The sequence below is a fragment of the Denticeps clupeoides genome, chromosome 7 (assembly GCF_900700375.1).
Source record: "Denticeps clupeoides chromosome 7, fDenClu1.1, whole genome shotgun sequence".
Taxonomy (NCBI): domain Eukaryota; kingdom Metazoa; phylum Chordata; class Actinopteri; order Clupeiformes; family Denticipitidae; genus Denticeps; species Denticeps clupeoides.
Window position 1 is genome coordinate 1840236 of NC_041713.1, and position 22911 is coordinate 1863146.

Genomic DNA, 22911 nt, shown 5'->3' on the forward strand with positions numbered 1-22911 from the left:
CTCCTGGGATCAAAACGCAATGGCGTTCATTCACTTTAACATGTTCACTATTTAAAATGAATCACAGTGCTTAACACATTTTGATTGAAACCCCAACCAAACTCACAATACATATCGAATTCTAGCGTAAATTATTTCAACAACAAACCTTTTCTGCTTTTTTTTTGTCGGGTTTTGTGTTATGGCCGTCCATGCCAGTAAGGGTGAGGGGGAGGATCCATACCATGAAAAATCCCGCCACGGCGTGCTGGAAACACTGAATCCATTCGTAACGGTGGTTGGGCAGGAGAATTCCCTTTCGTTTCCTTCCTTTCATTTTCCATCTGCATGTCACCTTCATTTACACTGACTGACCTCATGTTCGTGTTTCTGGGACTGGAAGAGGGTTTTTGCTCAATATTTGCCGTTTGCAAGGATGCAACCCTTGATATTTCGTTCACTTCTGTTCCATTTTGCCAGGCTTGTGGCTGCAGACGGCTGAGGTCTTGTGCCATACGAACATAATCTGCTTTCTGTTTCCTGCTCTGGTTGGGAATGATGAAGGGCAGAAATGGCTGAATTAAAACAGCGCATTGATGGAAACAGTCGTGCGGCGCGAGAGACCGAGGGCCCGTGAGGAGAGAGGAGGGAGGGGACGGAGGTCGAGCGAGGGAAGGAGGGCTAGTAAAACAGGATGAGGAGTCTCTCGGACAGAGAAAGGATTTCTCTTCAGGAAATGGCACTCAAGTCCGCCAAGAAGGACTTTTCCATGCGGCGTGGGCCCGCCGGGTTCATGTTGTGTCAGGGCTGCGGCTCTCCCTCCTGTATTTTAAGCAGCACTACTCTACTAGAAGCACTACTCTGTGGTACCCTGCACCACAGAGTAGTGCTTCTAACGTGTTTACTGGGCAGGAGAACAATTCCAAAATTATGTGGCATGACGGCTCCACTCCAAGCTAAACAGAAAAGCAGCCAATGGCAACAACGGGCAAAAATGTCTGCGCGGCCCCGCCATCCCTCCGGTACTCTGTGTTGCACATGAAGTCGTCCCGTCTGGTGGAAGGATGGTATCATTTGGGATAAAGAAGCGATAAGACGGCTGCTGCTGTTCTCTGGCCCTGTTCTGGGTAAATATTTGGATAAATGTTGGGTTCCTCTGCCGGGCCGAGGCACTGCAATCCAGAGAGCGGCGACTTCGCGAAGTGCAGATGGTCTGGAATGCAGCACAGTTCTGATCGCCTGGAGCTGCGGTGGGTGCTCAGCCTTCAGGAAAATGGTCTTGTGGTCTATCTGCTCACACCTGAATGTGAGGCGCATTGCATAATGTGGTTAAGGAAGCGGCCCTGTAATCAGAAGGTTGATGGTTCGAATCCCGATCCGCCAAGACGACACTGAGGTGTCACTGAACATTTACATTTACAGCATTTAACAGACGCCCTTATCCAGGGCGACTTACAATCAGTATTTGCAGGAACAGTCCCCCCCCTGGAGCAACTTGGGGTTAAGTGTCTTGCTCAGGGACACAATGGTAGTAAGTGGGATTTGAACCTGGGTCTTCTGGTTCACAGGCGAGTGTGTTACCCACTAGGCTACGACCACCCTACCGGTACAAAGTACCGTCCCCACTCACTGCTCCCTGGGCGCTTGTCATGATGCCTACTACTCACTAAGGGTGATGGTTAAAGACAGAGGACACATTTCACCGTGTGCTGTGCTGTGGGTGGTAGTAGCCTAGTGGGTAACATACTCGCCTATGAACCAGGAGACCCAGGTTCAAACCCCACTTACTACCATCGTGTCCCTGAGACAGACACTTAACCCTGAGTGTCTCCAGGGGGGGACTGTCCCTGTAACTACTGATTGTAAGTCGCTCTGGATAAGGGCGTCTGAAAAATGCTGTAAATGTTTCACAACGATCATCACTTCACCTTCACTGGCCATGAAATGTGCCCATGGAGCACTGTGTGGGACCTCAGTGGCAACTGGCACCCTTGATTATGAAAGTGAAGTAATTGTCGCTGTGATACACAGCACAGCACACGGTGCACACCAGCTAAGCCGCCATTGCCCTGAATCTGTCTGCTTCCAAATAAACACCTGGGTGGACCTGACACAAACATTTATTCATATGGCCACAATGGTTTGTTTGGAAAGGATCATAATCCCAATAGCGGAACTAAGAGCCTGGTTAATAAGTGGCCGCTGGGCGTAGGTGCAGCTGCTGTACATTTGCAACTAAAAAGGAATGAGGTGAATTGATTGGTCCCTCTTACAGTTTATTCTGTGCATTTTGATACTTACATCAGATTTACTGAAGCTGGACGTGCAGTATGTTTCGTAATGGTTCTATCTATAACGATTAAGTGTATATATGTTTATATATAGAAAGATAAGGAATTCAATCGAACTGCAAGCCATTGATAGCTCGCAGCATGTAACCAATGAGCAAAAGCCATAAAAGAAACCGCAAGCGTATGAAGGGCTTGTTTGGCGGGTGTCTCTGAAGCCCAGGCCCTGGGTGCTGGTCTGGGTGGGGGTGTGGATGCGGGAATGGTTCCCCATTTCCGTGGATTCTGACTCATCAGGAAGCCGAGTTTGGCTGACGAGACAATGGGCCATTGTGCTGCCGGGCGAAGGCGTCTGTAAGCCAAAGACAGGAAGCCTGAGAGCACTCACACACACATGCGTGCGGGGGTGTTCCACAAGGCTCCAGAGTTCACTGGTGTGTTTTTATGACCCGTGCTAAATATAGCCTGCATGCGTGTCTCAGGGGTTAAGCATTTCGCCGAACCCCATTTGACTGATGAGCTTTCTAACGGCCTCCTGCAGGCTTTCCTCTCAGACTGCACTTCCCCTCTCATGTCCATGTGTTTCACATCACCTTGCAGGAAACACAGATGCCCACGCAGTTTCAAAGGAACAGCGCAGTGGAAAATGTCCCCTCTCGATCATCCCACGTGTCTACAGGTTGCACAAGGTGCTGTGTTGACATCAGCCGATTCCCAGACGGGACTCGTTTAGGATGCGGAATCTGATAAGGTGCTTTAGAGACTAAATGGAATGGGATAATCATCAAGTCTCATGAGTTTTTGGTGGTTGAGTCATGAGTGACTCAACCAGCTGTGTGAAAACAGGTCGTCATCGGATTTTTTAGGTTGAACTGTTAAATGGTTAAATCTTCTTTCCCTGGCTGCAATGGTGCGACCATTCTTTCGTAAACCACTCTATCCGCCTCCTAGGCTTTGCATGTCCTTCTGTCCTAGATAACCATCAGCCACCATCCCAGTGGCAGCTGGCAACCGGCAGCCATAACAAGTTACCCTACCTTCCTGTAGCCGGCACTAGGTGTTTGTTTGCTTCTTCAGTGTCAAAGGTTCCAAGGAATGCCTTGGTCCTCAAATGACCTTTCAGAACTTGGTTTTTGCATGTTTGCACATTCTTATTTTTTGATCAATATTTCAGCCCCCCCCCAGAGACCCTCAGGGTTAAGTGTCTTGCTCAGGGGCACAATAGTAGTAAGTGGTGTTTGAATGTATGATGTAGTGCACTGGGGCATGTTCACCCATCAGAATGCTTGAGGGTGCGAATAAATATGTTGCGTGCCACAGGGTTCAGTGCTTGGACCTTAATTGTTCTTTCTAGAAATTGGCCAATTATCAATCTGTGTGTGTGCCTTTGGTAGTCCACAGCAGAGATCACCTCTGATCTGTCAGTCATTCCACGAGGCTCCTCCATTTATAAAAACATCATGAAAGTTCTGGATTTCTGGATGTCAGAAATAAATACGCACCAACAATAATTGCTGGGTGGGTCGTTTGTTTCTCCCCTCCAACGTACAGACTTATTTCTGTAAACCCTGAAGACATAAAGGCTGATAATTCAGGGCGTAACATGCAAAATGATCAAATATGAAACACAACACTCAGCATGTGGCGCTAATTGAAAACAGCCCCGGTTGAGTGTCTGAAAGCCGCGGTTGTCCGGGGTTGTCTGTGTGTATGTGGCCGCGTGCACATTTAAATAGCCATGTTACACCCACCCAGTAATTACAATGTTAACTAGAGCCACAGCGTCATGACACCGCCGTGGGTGCAGAGGAATGTGTAGGTGCTGACTACACTCTGCAGCTCCAGTTTCACAGCGCGACTTCAGCGGTTCAGGCTGATTGGCTCCCTTTCCCCCCAGATATCTCCAGTTCCTGCAGTCATCTGCCGGTCCTGTCACTCAAGGCTTTATGGGAAATCGTGAGCGCCACTCGCGGTTTTGTGGGACATAAAGCCTGGCAGACGGCGGATGTGTCCACGCTTGCCGTCCCGTTTGTGTGCCCGGACGCAGCCTTCAGGCCTCCATGGTTTGGGGACGAGGGACCTCTGGAATGCTTTGTTCAATAACAACAAGCCATTTATGAAGTGGCACAGTTTCTGAATTCTTTTCATCTCCTGAAATAACAGAAACGCGACGGAACATCGCGCTGTGTGCACCAGGCGGCCCACTCTGTCTCTCTGGGTGGGTAGGTGAGGAACACCTGAAGCTCTTCCCTTTTATCACAGCACTGTCATGACAGAAGATACGAGAAAATTTGGTTCCAGCGGGTTCTGGAGTTCCGTCAATGGCCCTTATTAGAACATTTAGCTAAGTCTGTTTACTGATTGTGTTCGCATTTTCAAGCACAGTGCCAGTTATTCCTGAACAGTAGCTCTGCTCTCATGTTAAAATTGATTATTTTCTTACAATTTTCCGTTCAAATACAACAAAGGCAGCTCAGTTGCGCCGCTTTTCATTCTTCTTCTCTGTCACCAGCCCGGGATGGAATGAAGACACATTCTCTGGTGGGACAAAGAGGCGCTGTGGCCGCCGGGCCCGTGTCAGAGTCGGGGCCAGGGGTCAGCTGCTGGAAGGCGGGACTGGAACGGCACATGCTGGTGCTGATGCCCCTCAATGCGCTCTCTGTGCCCTCATCTCGGCACCACAGCGACGCCACAGTCCCAGGAAGAGAGGAAGGAGGAGCGGAGACACGGCCTGCCCTTCAGCTGTCTGCGCTTGTCGTCGTGGGCCCTGTCCCTCGTCTCCCAGAGACCCACGCTGGCACATTTCCTGTCTGTCTGCCAAGAAAAGCACATTCATCTGTCTGTCTGTCTGCCCGTCTCCTTGTCTGAAAGCCTGAATTTACTTCCTGTCTCCGTCTCTGCTTCGCCCAGAATGTCTCATAATCAGTTTCTCTGCTTCACACACCACACCCTAAAACACGGGTACAACCTTATTTCAGTATGGGGTGGGCAGGTGAGGACATGCAGCGGTTTAACTGAACATTGCACCGTGATTCTTGCAACCAAACTGTTACTGTGCCATTTGTATGTGATTTGTTGTCACATGTGACACTGTGGTAGTGGCCTAGCGGGTAACACACTCGCCTATGAACCAGAAGACCCAGGTTCAAACCCCACTTACTACCATCATGTCCCTGAGCAGGACACTTAACCCTGAGTGTCTCCAGAGGGGGACTGTCCCTGTAACTACTGATTGTAAGTTGCTCTGGATAAGGGCGTCTGATAAATGCCGTAAATGTACATGTAGAACAGCACACGGTGACACGGTGGAACGTGTCCTCTGTATTTAACCATCACCCTTGGTGAGCAGTGGGCACCTCGGTACCTTGACGGATCAGGATTCGAACCGGCAACCTTCTGATTACAGGTCCTCTTCTTTAAACGCCAAACCACCAGAAAAAAAATACTGAAAAAAAGTATAAAAATAAAAAATAAATATGCTGCAATTGACCAGTGGCCCACTGGAGATGCTGAGCTGGAGAAGCCGGGCGAGCGTCAGGGGAGAAAATGTGACAGGTGAACTCTGACGCCACTGGATCACTGGGTCCACCTAGTGGCCACTGCAGCAAACAGCTGCAATGACGTCATCACCGCGGCCAGATACGCAGCTTCTGCCGACGCGCAGTTCAGTGAGAGCCGCGCACCGCGGACTTTGTCCAGAGCTGCAGCTCGGCTGACCTGACCTGACCTGACATGACCTGACCTGAGCAGAACAGTCGCGCAGGATGGGCGGGGTCTCAGGCGGGTAAAGGTGGGAGGGGCGGGGCAAGACCAGGTGACGCGCGGCGGTTATCACGCTGAACTCACCGGGAGCAGGAGGACGGAGGACGGCCGCGCACCATGAGCGGTATGAGCGGTAAGACTTTCTAACTCGCCGCCGGTCACACGCGGGTCGTGTGTAAAAGAAAATCCCGGGTGAGGCATCGATGGCGGCCGCCTGGTGCCTGGAGGCGCTTTACAGATTCCGCCAGCTGTTAGAACCTGTCCGCTACTGGAGCTATTGGCTGTCAGTCAGAGAGCATGAACTAATCAATACACGTTTCAATACTTCTTACTCACGTTCTACTCTGGGTTTACATATTCCTTACTCGCGTTCTGCTCTGGGTTTACACATTACTTACTCACGTTCTGCTCTGGGTTTACATATTCCTTACTCACGTTCTACTCTGGGTTTACATATTCCTTACTCAGGTTCTACTCTGGGTTTACGGATTATTCACGTTCTACTCTGGGTTTACATATTCCTTACTCACGTTCTACTCTGGGTTTACGGATTATTCACGTTCTACTCTGGGTTTACATATTCCTTACTCACGTTCTACTCTGGGTTTACGCATTCCTTACTAATGTTCTACTCTGGGTTTACGCATTCCTTACTAATGTTCTACTCTGGGTTTACGCATTCCTTTCTCACGTTCTACTCTGGGTTTACGCATTCCTTTCTCACGTTCTACTCTGGGTTTGCGTATTCCTTTCTCACGTTCTACTCTGGGTTTACATATTCCTTACTCACGTTCTACTCTGGGTTTACGCATTCCTTTCTCACGTTCTACTCTGGGTTTGCGTATTCCTTTCTCACGTTCTACTCTGGGTTTACATATTCCTTACTCACGTTCTACTCTGGGTTTACGCATTCCTTACTAATGTTCTACTCTGGGTTTACGCATTCCTTTCTCACGTTCTACTCTGGGTTTACGCATTCCTTTCTCACGTTCTACTCTGGGTTTACGCATTCCTTTCTCACGTTCTACTCTGGGTTTACGCATTCCTTTCTCACGTTCTACTCTGGGTTTACGCATTCCTTTCTCACGTTCTACTCTGGGTTTACGTATTCCTTTCTCACGTTCTACTCTGGGTTTACGTATTCCTTACTCACGTTCTACTCTGGGTTTACATATTCCTTACTCGCGTTCTACTCTGGGTTTACGGATTATTCACGTTCTACTCTGGGTTTACGCATTCCTTACTAATGTTCTACTCTGGGTTTACGCATTCCTTACTCACGTTCTACTCTGGGTTTACGTATTCCTTTCTCACGTTCTACTCTGGGTTTACGTATTCCTTTCTCACGTTCTACTCTGGGTTTACGTATTCCTTACTCACGTTCTACTCTGGGTTTACGTATTCCTTACGTATTCCGGGGCAGTGGTGGCCTAGCGGTTAAGGAAGCGGCCCCGTAATCAGAAGGTTGCCGGTTCGAATCCCGACCCGCCAAGGTACCACTGAGGTGCCACTGAGCACACACTGCTCCCCGGGCGCCTGTCATGGCTGCCCACTGCTCACTCAGGGTCATGGGATAAATGCAGAGGACAAATTTCACTGTGTGCACCGTGTGCTGTGCTGCTGTGTATCACATGTGACAATCACTTCACTTTAACTTTACTCACGTTCTACTCTGGGTTTACATATTCCTTACTCACGTTCTACTCTGGGTTTACATATTCCTTACTCACGTTCTACTCTGGGTTTACATATTCCTTACTCACGTTCTACTCTGGGTTTACATATTCCTTACTCACGTTCTACTTTGGGTTTACGTATTCCTTACTCACGTTGTACTCTGGGTTTACGTATTCCTTACTCACGTTCTATTCTGGGTTTACATATTGCTTACTCACGTTCTACTCTGGGTTTACATATTGCTTACTCACGTTCTACTCTGGCTTTACATATTGCTTACTAAAGTTCTACTCTGGGTTTGCGTGCTGCTTACTAAAGTTCTAATCTGGTTTTAAACTTTACTTACTAACGTTCTACTCTGGGTATACATATTACATATTCACGTTCTACTCTGGGTTTACATATTACATATTCACGTTGTACTCTGGGTTTACGTATTCCTTACTCACGTTCTACTCTGGGTTTACATATTACATATTCACGTTCTGCTCTGGGTTTACATATTACATATTCACGTTCTGCTCTGGGTTTACATATTACATATTCACGTTCTGCTCTGGGTTTACGTATTCCTTACTCACGTTCTACTCTGGGTTTACGTATTCCTTACTCACGTTCTGCTCTGGGTTTACGTATTCCTTACTCACGTTCTGCTCTGGGTTTACGTATTCCTTACTCACGTTCTACTCTGGGTTTACGTATTGCTTACTCACGTTCTACTCTGGGTTTACGTATTGCTTACTCACGTTCTACTCTGGGTTTACGTATTGCTTACTCACGTTCTGCTCTGGGTTTACGTATTGCTTACTCACGTTCTGCTCTGGGTTTACACATTACTTACTCACGTTCTGCTCTGGGTTTACACATTACTTACTCTACTCTGGGTTTGCGTGCTGCTTACTAAAGTTCTAATCTGGTTTTAAACTTTACTTACTAACGTTCTAATCTGGGTATACATATTACCTATTCACGTTCTACTCTGGGTTTACATATTACATATTCACGTTCTGCTCTGGGTTTACATATTACAGCCTTGTTAACGTAACTGTTATCTATAATAACAGAATCGTGCCGTTTCGTCATCATGGTTGGGAGTTTTGCGTTTTTATAGACGGGCATTTTGTGTCCCTGTGTAAGAAGTACTTGTAATAAACGTCTGGTCCTAATATACGATTTATGGGTTCATACCTGAGGAGTGGAGTGTTTCCTGCCTGACTCAGAGAAAGTGGCAGCGCCTTGGTGTGTGTTTCAACTTGTCTTGTGTTTTGGTGAGCCGGCGCTGTTTTTGCTCATGGCCCATGGACCAGAATGGGAACTGTGCTCTTCTGACCTACATTTGTAGCATGCGGCAGCTGTGGAGGGCCGATGCGGGGTAGATAAGGATCCCACCAGGGGACCGCATTCCCGAGCTCTTAGTCAGGACGGGGACGCTGGAGTGCTCTAGTAGTCTGGGTTCCCTTCGTCTGGGTTCCCAGGACGACCGGTGCTGCTGTAGTTTTGTTAAACCAGCATTGCAGACGAATCGAACACATACATACACACACACACACACACACACACTGCACAAAATAAAAATGTTTTCTTCGTCCAGCACTTACCAATTCCCCTGCATGTTCTATTCCTGACAAGTTCGGCCGTATCAGGGCTCTTACTTTTGTAAACTCAAAATCTATAGAAACCGAATGAGGATTGCTGGTGTCTTCCTCTGCCATGTAAAGTAAAGTTTTGCAGGGTCAAATATCAGAAATCTCTTTGTAACGTGGCCCTAAGATTCATGCTGCCTCTCCAGGGGTCAAATTGTGGCCGAGGGTGGACTTGGAGGAGGGCGAGGGCCAGGAGGCCACGCCCTGGAGCGAGGAGCGCATGGAGGAGTGGTGGGACCGCGTGGAGGGCGTGAGGCACAAGCTGACCCGCATCCTCAACCCGGCCAAACTCACGCCGTACCTGCGGCAGTGCAAGGTCATCGACGAGCAGGACGAGGACGAGGTGCTCCACTCCACGCAGTACCCGCTGCGCATCAGCAAGGCCGGTGAGGGAGACGGGGAGCTCACGAGGGCTGCATAAAGTCTGGATTTATGGCACTGTAGTTCTCCTGGAGGCTTTGCCTGGGCTAATCCAGGAAGAGGAAGTACAGAGGGCAGGGATTCACTGATATCGAAGTCTGGCCTCATATGACCTCGAGTGGTGATAAGTTCCCTTGACTTGATTATGGATGCATGTGTTCTGATCGGTCAGGTCGTCTTCTGGACATCCTGCATGGGCGGGGCCAGCGTGGTCTACAGGCCTTCATGGAGTCTCTGGAGTTCTACCACCCAGAGCAGTTCACCCAACTGACAGGCCAAGAACCCACCCAGCGCTGCTCCATCATGCTGGGTAGGAACCCTGATTTCATGACCCTCTTCCATGACAACATTCAAAGATGTGACTGGGGATTGATCGAGAGTGGCTGATCACTAGGGGAAGCCAACCGTCCCGATTTGACCAGGACATCCCTTCCGGGGCCAACGTTGCTGTGAGTTATAGACAGTTCCGGGGTGTCAGACCACATCCTGCGAGAGCGCTTTATATAGATCGATTATTATGGCCCGGTGACATGAAGCGCTGAAATCACAAAAACTACAGATCCCACAATGCAGCGCTTCAGTTGCCTTGCCGAACGCAGCTGTATCTGTACAGGAGGATGTTTCACAGACTTCCATTTCGATCCATATAAAAACGGAATCGAAATAAAGTGTATGGGGGATTTGGGGTCAAGAGGTTGGCTGATCACCTGCCAGACACGGTGAAGTGTGCTTTATTGTTATTTATAGCCACATACACAGTGAAATGCAGTCAAGAGCAAGTCCAAAAGGGGTGGCTGGGGGTAAAAGGGTCGGACTGAGGCTTTTGGCATAAAGGCAGAAGAAAAAAGGGAAAAGCCACAATGATAAGCGGGCGAGGACTCAAGATGGCCGCCAAGCATTTATAGAGCGAGCTGTTCTCTACCTTGGTTGGCCACTCAGATGTCCTCACGGAGGTGGAACAGGAACAGTGGCAACTGTGTACGTGCAACGTCGCCAAACCAAGATAACAAAGTCAAACAATACTTACTTACAGACACAGTCAGTCAGTCAAATAAATAATGAAGGTGCCGAGTAATAAAACTAATAGTGCTGTAATAGGTAATATGTTTTAAACATAAAAGATGTAGTGTATTTACATTACATTTACAGCATTTATGAGACGCCCTTATCCAGAGCGACTTACAATCTGTAGTTACAGGGACAGTCTCCCTGGAGCAACTTAAGTGTCTTGCTCAGGGACACAATGGTAGTAAGTGGGATTCGAACCCGGGTCTTCTGGTTCATAGGCGAGTGTGTTACCCACTAGGCTACTACCACGTGTATGTGTGTGTCCCTGAGTGTTCCGATGTCTTTTCCCAGTCATGGTCATGTTGCATTGCTATCCTGAGATGCAGCCAGCCGGACTACAGTGCAGAATTGGTTTCATGATGTATAAAAGTCATGAAGTGGGTCACCGGTCTTTCTAGATGAGGAGGGCCCCGAGGGCCTGACGCAGTTCCTGCTCCTGGAGGTGCGGACCCTCAGGGAGAAGCTGCGCTACAGTCGGCTGTGCGAGCGCCGCCTGTCCCAGCGCTGTCGCGTGGCGGAGGACGAGCGCAGCCGCGCCGAACGCAAAGCCCAAGAGCTGCGGCACGACCGAATCCAGCTGGAGAGGTGCGTACCGTGCAGAACCTGCAGCAGACGTCTTAAATTCCTCCCAGAGCACCAGGAGAGTTTCCCCGAATAATAATAATTCGGTCAGCGGGGGGGATGCAGAATGAAATAGTTATTCTGTCTTCCTGAATATCATTTGAATTTCAGGCTTGGTTTTTTGTATTGTCACAGCCCTCGTTTCAATGTATTGTTCTTTTTTTAGACAGAGAGACCAGTTAGACCATGTTGAATTTGTAAATATCGAATATTTGTAAGATCTGAGATGAATTGTGACCTGTTTTTTTTTTTATTATTATTATTCATTACAAGTTACACTATAGTTGTACAGTCCCTGACTAAAGTCTTGTCGCTTGTGTTCAAATTGACCTGTATTCCTGATGACTTCATCAATAAATTGTATGAATCCTTGCAAGAAGGACTGGATGCAGTCCTTCAAGCTCATGGAAGTCATACAAGATATTAAATTTGGATCTCACAGCATCACTACTTAATTTTTATATTTGCAGTAAATTTGTTCAATTTCTGTATAGGCGTCAACTTTAGTCTTGCCAAAATTTGACCTTTTTTCAGTGAAACTAATTAATTTCAATGCATTAATCATAATTTGGTAGGGTTTTAGCCTTTCATATGAGCTTTTTATATTTCTAACACCAAGGGATTAATTAAAAGTCAGGTTAATAGCAGGTGTTTCTACAAAACAGACTTTTGCCAGGGACTGTATCTTTTTAAAAAACGGGACCCATTAAACCATTACTAATTTTATTATTAAACCATTACCTATTTTATTATTAAAACTTTTGTGGTAGGTAATACAACTTTATTATGAAAGATATACACAAATAAATAGAATATAAAAGAAAGCTTTTTAAAAATGATTAAAGGTTTGGTACGGTCTAATCATTGTAATCAGAGTCTATCCCCTGTAGAGACCTAATTATTAATGGTATTAAGTGGGGTTTGAACCTGTCTTCTGGTTTATAGTGTGTTACCCACTCGGCTACTACCACCCATGAGATGGTTTGTCAGATGGGTTTATGATACGGTCATTAACTCGGCCTCTGTGCTAATCCAGTGTCCTTATATGGCCGTTTCCTCGCTCGGCTCCACCCCCCTGTTTAGAAATGAACGCGTGACCGTGTCCCGAACGTCTGCAGGTTGCGGCAGGACTGCGAGGCCGGCAGCCGGGAGCTCGACCGCCTGAAGGAGCGCCACCTGGAGCAGGTGGTGAAGTACTCCCGCGCGCTGGAGGAGCAGGGCCAGGCCTCTGTCCGCGAGCGAGAGCTGCTGGCCCAGGTACGGCCCGGTGCAGCATGAGCCCCGTGGAAACGGGAAGTAGAGGAGAAACAACCTCATTAAATTCTGTAATAATATCGTCTCAATCTTTAAATTTAAGGGCCAGTGTCCTTAAAAGACCCAAGAATCGGAGGGCCCGCGTCTTACGTACTTGCTGTACATGAGCTGTTCTTTTCTCGCCGGAAGGTGGAACAGCTGAAGAACCGACTGCTGGATGCGGAGACGTGGGACAACAGGGAACAGAAACCAAAGGCGCCCTCCATCCGGGACAGCGTGCCGCCCATCAGCTTGGACAAATTCACTGCTGGACAGGAGGGGACACAGCCACAAATAGCAACAAAACTGGCCAAAGAGGGACAGATTGAAACCCAGGTGAGCTCATGTTTTACTGCATGTGAGTTTATGCTGGCGGTGCTTCTCAGACGGTATTAAAAAGCGAATTTTCTGATGAAACATTTTCCAAAAGTTGCACGTTATACATTATTTCTCTGATTGGTGCAGGCGCTGCTGGACATCCTGCAGCAGGACTGCAAGGATGCTGCAGAGAAGCAGCATGAGCTGTGCTCCACCATCGCCCGCCTGGAGGCGGAGCTGGAGAGCTCGGAGGGACAACGGAGTAGTGTGAGTGTCACGGCCACGTTAATTCACCGGTTGAGCTCTGAAACGTAGCTGGGCCTGTGGATCCCACGCCTGTGTTCATAATTCTGCACAGCTGGAGTCTCAGCACGAGCAGCAGCAGCTGAAGGTGCGGACCCTGCAGCTGGACTGGGAGACGGAGCAGAAGAGGAGCATGTCCTACTTCAACCAGATCATGGAGCTGGAGAGAGAGCGGGACCAGGTCTGGACACCTTACATGAAATGTGATCTATAAACAAAACGGCGTGTGCGGGGTGGTGAGTGAGGAGGGCTGGCCAGGGGAGTGGGGTTGCGCCGTAGCGAGACAAGTCATGGCGATCAGCGAGAGAGGGGTCGAGGGGCGGGCCGTGGGTTAGCAGTTGGGAGGACGGGAAGGGGAGGAGCTAATGTCAGCGGGCGATGAGACTTCACGGGCGGATGGCGTGGAGTGAGCGTGGAACCCACACCCAGGTGGACTGCCGGAGATGATGTCAGCAGGGACATGCACCTCCCACCGCACAGTTACTGGTCCATCAAGGCCGGTCCATCCGTTGGCACCACCCTGACTTGTGATTACATGTCGCCACCCCTGACAACAGGTGGGCTGCAGCCAGAGGGTCCGGACTAGCCTCCCACCACCTTCCTCACTTGAAGGTGCTTGGCCACCTCGGAGTGGCAGTACTGTGACGCCCAGCAGGCTCGTGCACCTGATTAAAGGGTCCTGATCCCTCCCAGCTGAGGCCAGTGGAGCAGGCGTGATCAGGACCCGTTAAATGCAGTAGGCAACGTTGGCTGCAACGTTAATGTGGGCGAGGCTTTTAAGTTCTTCCCGTTTGTGCTTCCTGTGGCCCTCGAGCAGCATTATTTTGTGTTCAATAAGTCCTTTTTTGTGCCGTGATGTCCTGTTTCTGTGCCTCCTTCCCCTTCCAACCCCGAGGTGGGACAACAATGCCTCTACTGTGCTCCCTGCGCGCCAGACGTGGCATGGGAAAAGCCAGACCCTGATTGGCACATGTGATGGAGTAAATATGCAAAACACTGATTACTGTAATCGACCTGGATTTTTTTCACGCCAAAAGCTAGGATTCCAGACAGATAGACAGACTCCCATGGAAGTTCACAACACGCTTTAAAACGTCAAACAGAACGATGCAGGGGAAGTTTCCTCCTGTGCTATAAAAAGAGAAGGGGGGGGGGGGGGTTTCTGGCCGTTCGTAGTGCCGTGAGTCACACACTGACATGACACACTGACGTTTTAAATAGTGTTGTGAAATTCCATAGGAATCTGTCTATCTGTCTGGAATCCTAGCTTTTTAGCAGTGACCCAGCAGTTAAGGAAGCGGCCCTGTAATCAGAAGGTTGCCACTGAGCAAAAGCACTGTCCCCACACACTGCTCCTCGGGCGCCTGTCATGGCCGCCCACTGCTCACTCAAGGTGATGGGTTAAATGCAGAGGACAAATTTCTCTGTGTGCACCGTGTGCTGTGCTGCTGTGTATCACATGTGACAATCACTTCACTTTATCTGCCTCGTCGCGTCCTCGCCAGGCGCTGCGGAGCCGGGACAGCCTGCAGCTGGAGTACACGGACTGCCTGCTGGACAAGAACCGGCTGCGCAAGCGCATCGCCGAGCTGCAGGCCGGCGTGGAGCAGCTGCAGAGGGAGGTGGAGCGTGAGAAGGAGAAGAGCAGGGAGCAGAGCAGGCCCTGTCACCACTGCGTGAGTTTTTACTATTAATGCCATAGATGGAACTCGAATTGGGTGTGAAAGGTCGTGCCTCAAGGTCCAGGTACGCCCATGAAGCTGTGAGGACTTAATTTCCTAAATTAAGTTGGAAGAACTTGCTTCGCAGCCAGTGGCTTTAAATTATTATTATTACTTTTTTTTTTTTACAGTTTACTGCTTGAGAGTCGGCCATAATTTCAGAATTCGTAACTTCTTGTGAGAAATGAAAACCAGGCTCACAACCAGGCTTTTAAGTTCTACTGAATTGAGCTAGCTTCTTCTACAGTAAAACGGAGTGGACTTTTTAAAAAAGTGAAACGGAGCCGTCATTGAGCCAGGATTAGTCTTGAATTTGCTTCTTCGAGAAGATGAACCACACTGTACTGTGTTCTCTGCCAGTCCCACCTCTCGCTCTTCAGTGAGGAGCAGTGCTTCGGGCCCTGCTGCTCCCCGGGCTTGAACCTGCCGGCGGACGACAGCCACGAGTTCCTGAAGAAGGTCCAGTTTATTCACGTTCATCATGTATAATAATGGTTTATTACACATAAATGACCTGTGTATAAACCACTGAACACTGCAGCTTTTTATATATCCATTAGAGGTTGAAGTTTGAATAGAATTGAATTGGAAACACAAGTTGGCACTTGTTTCATGTTCTGTGATGTCACTCTCTACTCTTCTGCTTCACAGTCACCCTCTAGAGGTCAGAACAGCGAACAGTCAGAAGGTAGGAGCATCAGAACCATCACTGACATTTAAAGATGTTCTAATGTTCTAAAGCCGACTGTGCCCGGGTCTGTAATAATAAGAATCCTGAGTTTGGGCAGCACATGAATTCCTACTGTGTGTGTGTGTGTGTGTGTGTGTGTGTGTGTGTGTGTGTGTGTGTGTGTGTGTGTGAACTTGCAGGTTCCTGCTACAACTCAGAGGAAGATCTGCTTACTCCAGTGAGTACCTTTACTACCACTATTACTACTACCAGTGCCGCTAAAATCAATTTACCACGATAAACTACAAAAAATATTATACTTTATTCATAAAATGAATACATTACATATTCAGAATGTTTCTTTTTCAGGGATTTTTAAGAGTACACTAGTGCATATACATAAAAAAAAATAATTTATGATGCTGATTATAGCTGATAGCTCATGAGAAAACCAGTGTCTCAAATTATTTGAAAATGAACAAAATTAACAACCAAAAACAATCATTTATAGAACTGTGAAAAGTATCTTCAATTATACATGCAATGCTTTATAAATGAAAGGCTGTAGATTTAACTTTTCATCAACAATCATCTTTTTCACATTATTCTAACTAATGACTCTGGGTCCTCTTCACAAGGACATATTTGGACCCTCAAGACTGACTTGTCTTTACTTTTCTCCTTGGCACGACGGCGTCCCTGAGCAGACCGGAGACAGCGAGAAAGAAATCAACAGGCTCTCCATCTTCCCCTTCCCTCCTCACGCTGACTCCATCAACCGCAGGGTAACCACAGAGTAAGAGGAAGCCTTTTCCCCCTAGCTGTGTTGAACGCATGGTCTTGCTCTTCTGCCTGGAGTCACACTATCCCTGGGTGGGTAACCCTGTGGTCCAGGGTGACACTGGTACGTCCTCGGTTCGGTAGAATGGCGGGCAGAAGTACGACTAGAGAAGGTCGGGCAGTTTCTGCTGCGGTCAGGGAAGCGCTTCCAACACAGAGAGGATGAGGAGGAGCTTCGTCCCGCAGGCTATACCAGCTTCAACAATCACAACACTTCGTAGAACTCCAATACTCTCCAGCACTTTCACTTTCAACCACTTCCGGGCTCAATCCCCCCAGAATCCTTGCACAAACTTTTTACTCTTTTTACTCTTGCACAAATGTTTTTTTACTTTTCACTTTATACTTTGACTTCACTCATTTGCACACCTTCACCCTACCTGTTAAACATATTTTATGAAAAATGAATAAATAGACAAACCTCAAGCAAAAATATAAACTTAAAAGAGACATAAGTGGCCTATCCAACAAGGCTTTGAACTGGTCCCCATCTTCTTCCAAAGGTGTGAGTCTTCAGCTGTAGTTGAGCAGTCAAATATTCCATTAAATATAACTGTCTGTCTTTTTTTTTGTACCCACTGTGAGATCGTGGGTGGTTCAGGTTTCAACCAATAAGTTGTTATCATCTTTCTTGCAGCCATTAGTAGGGGATGTAGCAAAGTTTTCTGATCCTGGGACAGATAATCCGGGAATTTGTCCAGTAGACGCGTTAAAGGGTCCCAGGAAAGATTCACTTTAAGGAGCCCTTCCACGTGCCCCTTAACTTCAGTCCAAAAATGTTGAACAGTGGGACAGTCCCAGAATATGTGCGATTGATCACCCACAAGTCCACAGTTCCTCCAGCACTTATTGCTACCCCAACTCTTTGGTTTTATTTTAAAGACGTAAAAGTGTAATATTTGGTTATTTTTGCAATATTTGCATATTGGTTTTCATTGTATACTTGCAACATTTGCAATACTGTGGTCTGCATTTCACTGCATATCATACCGTGTGTGACTGACTGTGTGTGTGACAAATAAAATTAGAATTTGAGTTTCTGTAGTTTCCTCTGATTTAAACTCAAGCGGATCTGCTTTCAGGTTTGAGTTGGAGTCCTGGGGAAGCGACGAAAACGAGAACAGCACAGGTCAGCCGTCCACTGCTGTCCGCTTGCATGACGCCAGCTGAATAAAAGTGTTCTTCAAATTTTTCAAAACTGACCTCTGAACTTTACTTGATCTGGCAGTGGGTGATGAGAGCGACCAATCACTTTTCGACTCATGGAGCTCACTGCAGTCCCACCTCTTCCCCCCCGACTTGGTCAGCCTGCCCCCTGTTCCGCCCGTCAAACCTTCACGTATCTCACAGTAGGTCCACCCACCTCCACATATTTAAACGGCAGCTTCAGCACTGGCGTCCATCCACCATTGTGTCTCAATCAGGCCAGAGTCCATCCCTACGCCGCCCGCTACACCTGTTCTGACAAAGACCTCAAGCCTGGCCAATGACCTCACCATAGTGGGCGGCAACAGCACGGGAATTTTCGTGCAGAGCGTCAGGGCGGGGTCTACAGCCGAGCAGTGCGGCCTGAAGCAGGGCAGCGAGCTGGTGGAGGTGAGGATCTTCTCCCGCTCGCCCGATTCCCACAGGTTATCAGCAGGCATCCACGTCTGGATTGATTTGCATGCTCTGCTGTAATACGAGCGGTTTTATTAAATGAGGAAGTTGTCTGGCGTTGACCTTTCACACACGTGCAACACAACAGGACTTTGTCCATGTCGACAGCTGGAAACGCTCTGTGGTGCCAGGGTGGAGTGTGTGGCTACAGAATTTGGTCCCTTGCCATTCTTCTCTCTCCACAACATTCGCAAGATTCGGCCTTTTCTTTCACAACAGGCTACGCAGTTCCTGGTCCAGGCAACGTTAATCTCTAAACTCGACTATTGTAACTCCCTCCTGTCTGGAGCCTCTGCGGTCACCATAAAATCCACTCCAGATGGTCCAAAACATGGCAGCCCGCCTCATCTTCAACCAGCCGAAACACCCCCACGTCCCGCCTCTCCTCACCTCTCTCCACCGGCTCCCGGTAGCTGCTCACATCCAGTTTAAATCCTTGATGCTGCCTACAGGGCTGTAAATGGAAGTTCTCCCTCTTACACCAACACACTACTAGCCAGATTCCCTCTTCACGGGGTCTCCGGTCCCAATCCACTCTGTTCTCCTTTGTTGTCCCTGGCTGGTGGAACAACTTGTCCTCCTCCATTCGACTAGCTGAGAATTCTACCACCTTTAAGAAGCAGCTGAAAACCCACTTGTTCAAAAAGTATTTCAGGGTTCAACACTCACAAAAAAAAAAAAATAGAACATAGAATTGTTAAGTGCTAGATGAATTTTTCCCACAAATGGGAAATTGCACTTGTCACGGCAGAAAGTGGACAGAAGCAGAAGGTAATAGCAGCAAAAACAGAGGTAATAGCATCACAAAAAATAACATAAATATGTGTCTGTATATATGTACAAATTTACAATTTAAACAGTTAACAATTTAACAGAATGTGCCGTATATATATATCACTTAACAATTCCCAGCATGTTCTATTCCTGACAAGTTGGGCCTTATCAGGGCTCTTAGTTTTGTAACTCAAAATCTATAGAAACCGAATTGCTGGTGTCGTCCTCTTGTAAGTCACTTTGGATAAAAGCGTCTGTAAAGTAAAGTAAAGTAAAGTAAAGTAGTCACTTCTCAGGACTGGTCGGGGCCTGGCGTCTGCTTTTCTGAGTAGATGAGTTGATGGTTTCATGTCTCGTGTCCTGGTCTAGCTGGACAGGGTTCTGTTTGGTGGGGGCAGTCTCCAGCTGTCCCAGTGCACGGGGGAGGTGGCTCATTTCTCCCTGCAGTGGTGGATGGACCCCGCCTCGCTCAAACACCGGGACAACCCTGAGGGTGAGGTCTGGCTCTAACATCATGGCACAAAGCTTAAAGGATGTTTGCGGTGCGTGAAGCCAATCGCTCTCCACAGGCTACTCTCGTCTCTGCGCGGAAATGTCCTCGCCATCCTTCTGTGGCGCCGACTCCTTCTACGTGAGGGTCAACCTGGACATGAACCCCAACAGCGATCCGCCGTGCCTGGGCCTGAGCTGCGACGACATCCTGCACGTGACCGACACGCTCTACAACGGGAGGTACCACTGGCGCTGCACCCGCGTCGACCCTCGCACCGCCAAACCGCTGCAGGCGGGCACCGTGCCCAACTACAACAGGTACCGAGCATCCGGAAACATCCATCCGTTCCGTCGCACATGATTAATGAAGAGTAACGCTTGCTATAATGCATATTGAAAATTATAACGGAGACAGGTGTGTGTGAAAGGCTCAGTTTCGTAATCGAATGCGGAGGAGCTGTCGATTCGCCTCCAATTGGAACTCTGGGTCCATTGCTTTTTGTTGCTTGCTGCAGAAAGTTTAACAATTCTCATGTGTGAATCCACTAATGCGATTTTCCCGAATGCCAGTGGGGGTCAGTGGGGGTTAAACAGCGATTGGTTGCTGCCTGCGTGGCAGACACGCCCACCCTGAAGTCATTGCATTTAGATTTACATTTACAGCATTTACCAGACGCCCTTATCCAGAGCAACTTACAATCAGTAGTTATAGGGACAGTCCCCCCCTGGAGACACTCCTGCTCAGGGATACGATGGTAGTAAGTGGGGTTTGAACCTGGTGTTACTACTACCCTAGATCACAATACATAAAGCACACGTTTAACTGCTCTGTCTCGCACCCTTAGGGCTCAGCAGCTCCTGCTTGTGAAGTTACGTACCATGGACCGGGACCAGAAGAGCAGTAAGAAAAAGGTACAGAGCACCTGAGTGTCATGAGGTCACATGGTCACGTGTCATAAGTGACCTGGGAAAAAAAAAAAAAAAAAGAATATCTTTGCTCTTACATTCAGTTCTACAAACGCTCTGTGGAGCAGGTGCGACTGGTCAAGCCCGTGTCCTCCAGCTCCCAGGGCTCCATCCCTCGCCTTCACTACACACTCAGCCATCGTAAGCTCCGCCTTCCACAAATAGCCAAAGCCGAATGTGAATATTGGACGCATGGAAATCGGATTTCTGCATGTCTGACGCTTTTGCAATGAAACAAATGTTGTATGTAATTAAATAAGCGGGTTGGTTATTTTTATGCTGTGTGCTGGTCGCAGGACATGAGGAGAATCTGATCCCGTACAGCACGGTTCAGCCCGTGACGGCAAATTACAAGAGGCCAGTAATCTTCTCCCCGTCGCTGCTCTCCCGTGGCCTTATAGAGAGACTCCTGCAGCCTGCCGACTCGGGCCTGGACTTCAACACCTGCCATCCAGGTTGGAGAGAGTCCCGCGGCGGCTCCGAATGAAGCCGCGCTTCCCGTTTCATCACGTTTGTGTGCTTGCACTCCTCAGAGCCGATCCCCGCTCCGGAGAGAAACGATAAGACGGTGTTCATGCTGAACTCGGAGCAGTCGCTGGGAATCAGGCTGCGGTCTGTTCAGGAAGTGATTGAGCAGGTAGAGTTGTGAAGCAAGTACAAACGCGCAAAAAAAAAAATCACTGGAAAGACCCTAAAGACTCTCCCTGTCCCGTAGGGAAAGCACTGCCTGCTGCAACTGGGCTTGGCCAGTGTCGAAGCCCTTCTGAGGCAGGGCGTCCACCCGATTGTCCTCCACATCAAGCCCAAGGACAAGAAGGGCCGCAAGTTCAAGTAAGCACCACTGTAAACATGCTCGCTTCTGCGGTCTGATGGAATTGCTCCATCCACTTTAAATTCGCGACAATGTCCCCAAAACAGGAAGTTCCTGTGTGGGCACCGAGAGGAAGAGGTTATGGAGGTTTGTCACTCGGAGGAACTGCAACTCGAGAATCTGCCCCTGCTCAACTACACCCTGCAGCCAAGTGCATGGAGCTGCACGGAGGAGCTTCTGGACGCCATACGCTCCGCCATTCATAACCAGCAGAGGGGAGTGGTTTGGGTCGAGCTGGACAGGCTGTAGCAGCCGCCCACTCCTGCTTTCCAAACAGTCATTTCAAGGCCTATAAGTTCAAAATACTTTTATTTATTTTCACTACATTTTTTTTTTTTTTAAAGGTCCCCAATTATAGCATTTATATCGGTTTTAGTGGTCCCCTGAATTCCAAAATTCAGCCAGAATTACAGCCACTTTGATCCAGTCCTTTAAACATCTGTTCCTTACTTTCAAGTTGACTTGTGGTCATTTAATCATGTTGATTTTCTTTATTTTGCAGTAAAATACAAAATTTCAAGATTGTGATTTGCATAATAAAACATTGCAGTCTATAAACATATATAGTTGATTGAATTTGTCAATTGTTTATTTTTAGTACATACTTTTTCCCTTTCATAATAATTGTGCATCATCCATCTGTATTTTTAAGCCGAGTTGTGTAAATGACTACTAAAAGGGTGGTAGTAGCCTAGTGGGTAGCACACTCGCCTGTGAACCGGAAGACCTGGGTTCGAATCCCGCTAACTACCATTGTGTCCCTGAGCAAGACACTTAACCCTGAGTTGCTCCAGGGGGACTGTCCCTGTAACTTCTGATTGTAAGTCGCTCTGGATAAGGGCGTCTGATAAATGCTGTAAATGTAAAAGCAGGCTGATTTTATGCAAGAATGTCCAAAGTGTTTATTAAATCCTGTCAAATTTTTGTTCTGATGGAAAATAAATGTAATTGAAGTGTGTTTTGATATAATAACCAGTCATTTTGGAAATGACAATTGTTTAAAATAAAAAAAAAACAAAACAAATAAAATCATACACAGAAAATGTATTAGAATTAAAATGCATTTAATACAGAAAACCAGTACAACGTGAAAGCATATAATTTGTCAATAATACAACGTTAAGGTATAAAATGGAATCTTTTTTTACATAACATATGCTTGTGGACTAATTTGCAGAGTTGACTGCATGTTTTTTGCTTTTTATTATTTTTTTTTGTATTTTTTTTAAAGGTCCCCAATTATTGTTTTGATATCGGTCTTAGTATAATAAAGTAATACTTTATTATACTTTATAAAGTAAAGTCATACACTAATGTTTAATTAAAATGCATCTAATACAGAACCAGTACAACGTGAAAGCATATAATTTATATAATTCGTCAATAATACAACGTTAACGTATAAAATGGAATCCTTTTTTTACGTAATATATGCTTGTGGACTAATTTACAGAGTTGACTGCATGTTTTTTGCTTTATATATATATATATATATATATATATTTTAAAGGTCCCCAATTATTGCTTTGATATCGGTGTTAGTTGT

At 47.4% G+C, this 22911-nt stretch overlaps 1 protein-coding gene across 2 annotated transcripts; it reads left to right on the forward strand.

Annotated features, from left to right (window-relative positions):
• The first annotated feature begins 6017 nt into the window (after window positions 1-6017).
• On the forward strand, window positions 6018-22323 carry LOC114794141 (caspase recruitment domain-containing protein 10). Of its 2 annotated transcripts, none has more exons than XM_028986499.1 (24): window positions 6018-6162; window positions 9496-9735; window positions 9942-10079; window positions 11236-11422; window positions 12577-12715; window positions 12902-13087; window positions 13217-13336; window positions 13428-13553; window positions 14878-15048; window positions 15454-15552; window positions 15745-15781; window positions 15964-16001; window positions 16471-16559; window positions 17686-17732; window positions 17832-17952; window positions 18028-18199; window positions 19406-19529; window positions 19606-19846; window positions 20374-20440; window positions 20539-20635; window positions 20791-20949; window positions 21028-21131; window positions 21210-21325; window positions 21413-22323. In XM_028986499.1, exons 1-24 carry the CDS (start codon window positions 6147-6149, stop codon window positions 21612-21614), a joined length of 3036 nt encoding a protein of 1011 aa, XP_028842332.1. In that variant the 5' UTR covers window positions 6018-6146; the 3' UTR covers window positions 21615-22323. The 2 variants fall into 2 exon arrangements, with proteins under 2 accessions (XP_028842332.1, XP_028842333.1); XM_028986500.1 differs by having other exon boundaries at window positions 17832-17942; window positions 17988-18199.
• The last annotated feature ends 588 nt before the right edge of the window (window positions 22324-22911 follow it).

Bases quoted from the DNA above. Each gene is read 5' to 3' on its own strand.
- LOC114794141 (XM_028986500.1), top strand. The intron at 13,088-13,216 runs GTGAGCTCATGT...TGATTGGTGCAG, and splicing joins AGGGACAGATTGAAACCCAG to GCGCTGCTGGACATCCTGCA. The intron at 20,950-21,027 runs GTTGGAGAGAGT...TGCACTCCTCAG, and splicing joins CTTCAACACCTGCCATCCAG to AGCCGATCCCCGCTCCGGAG.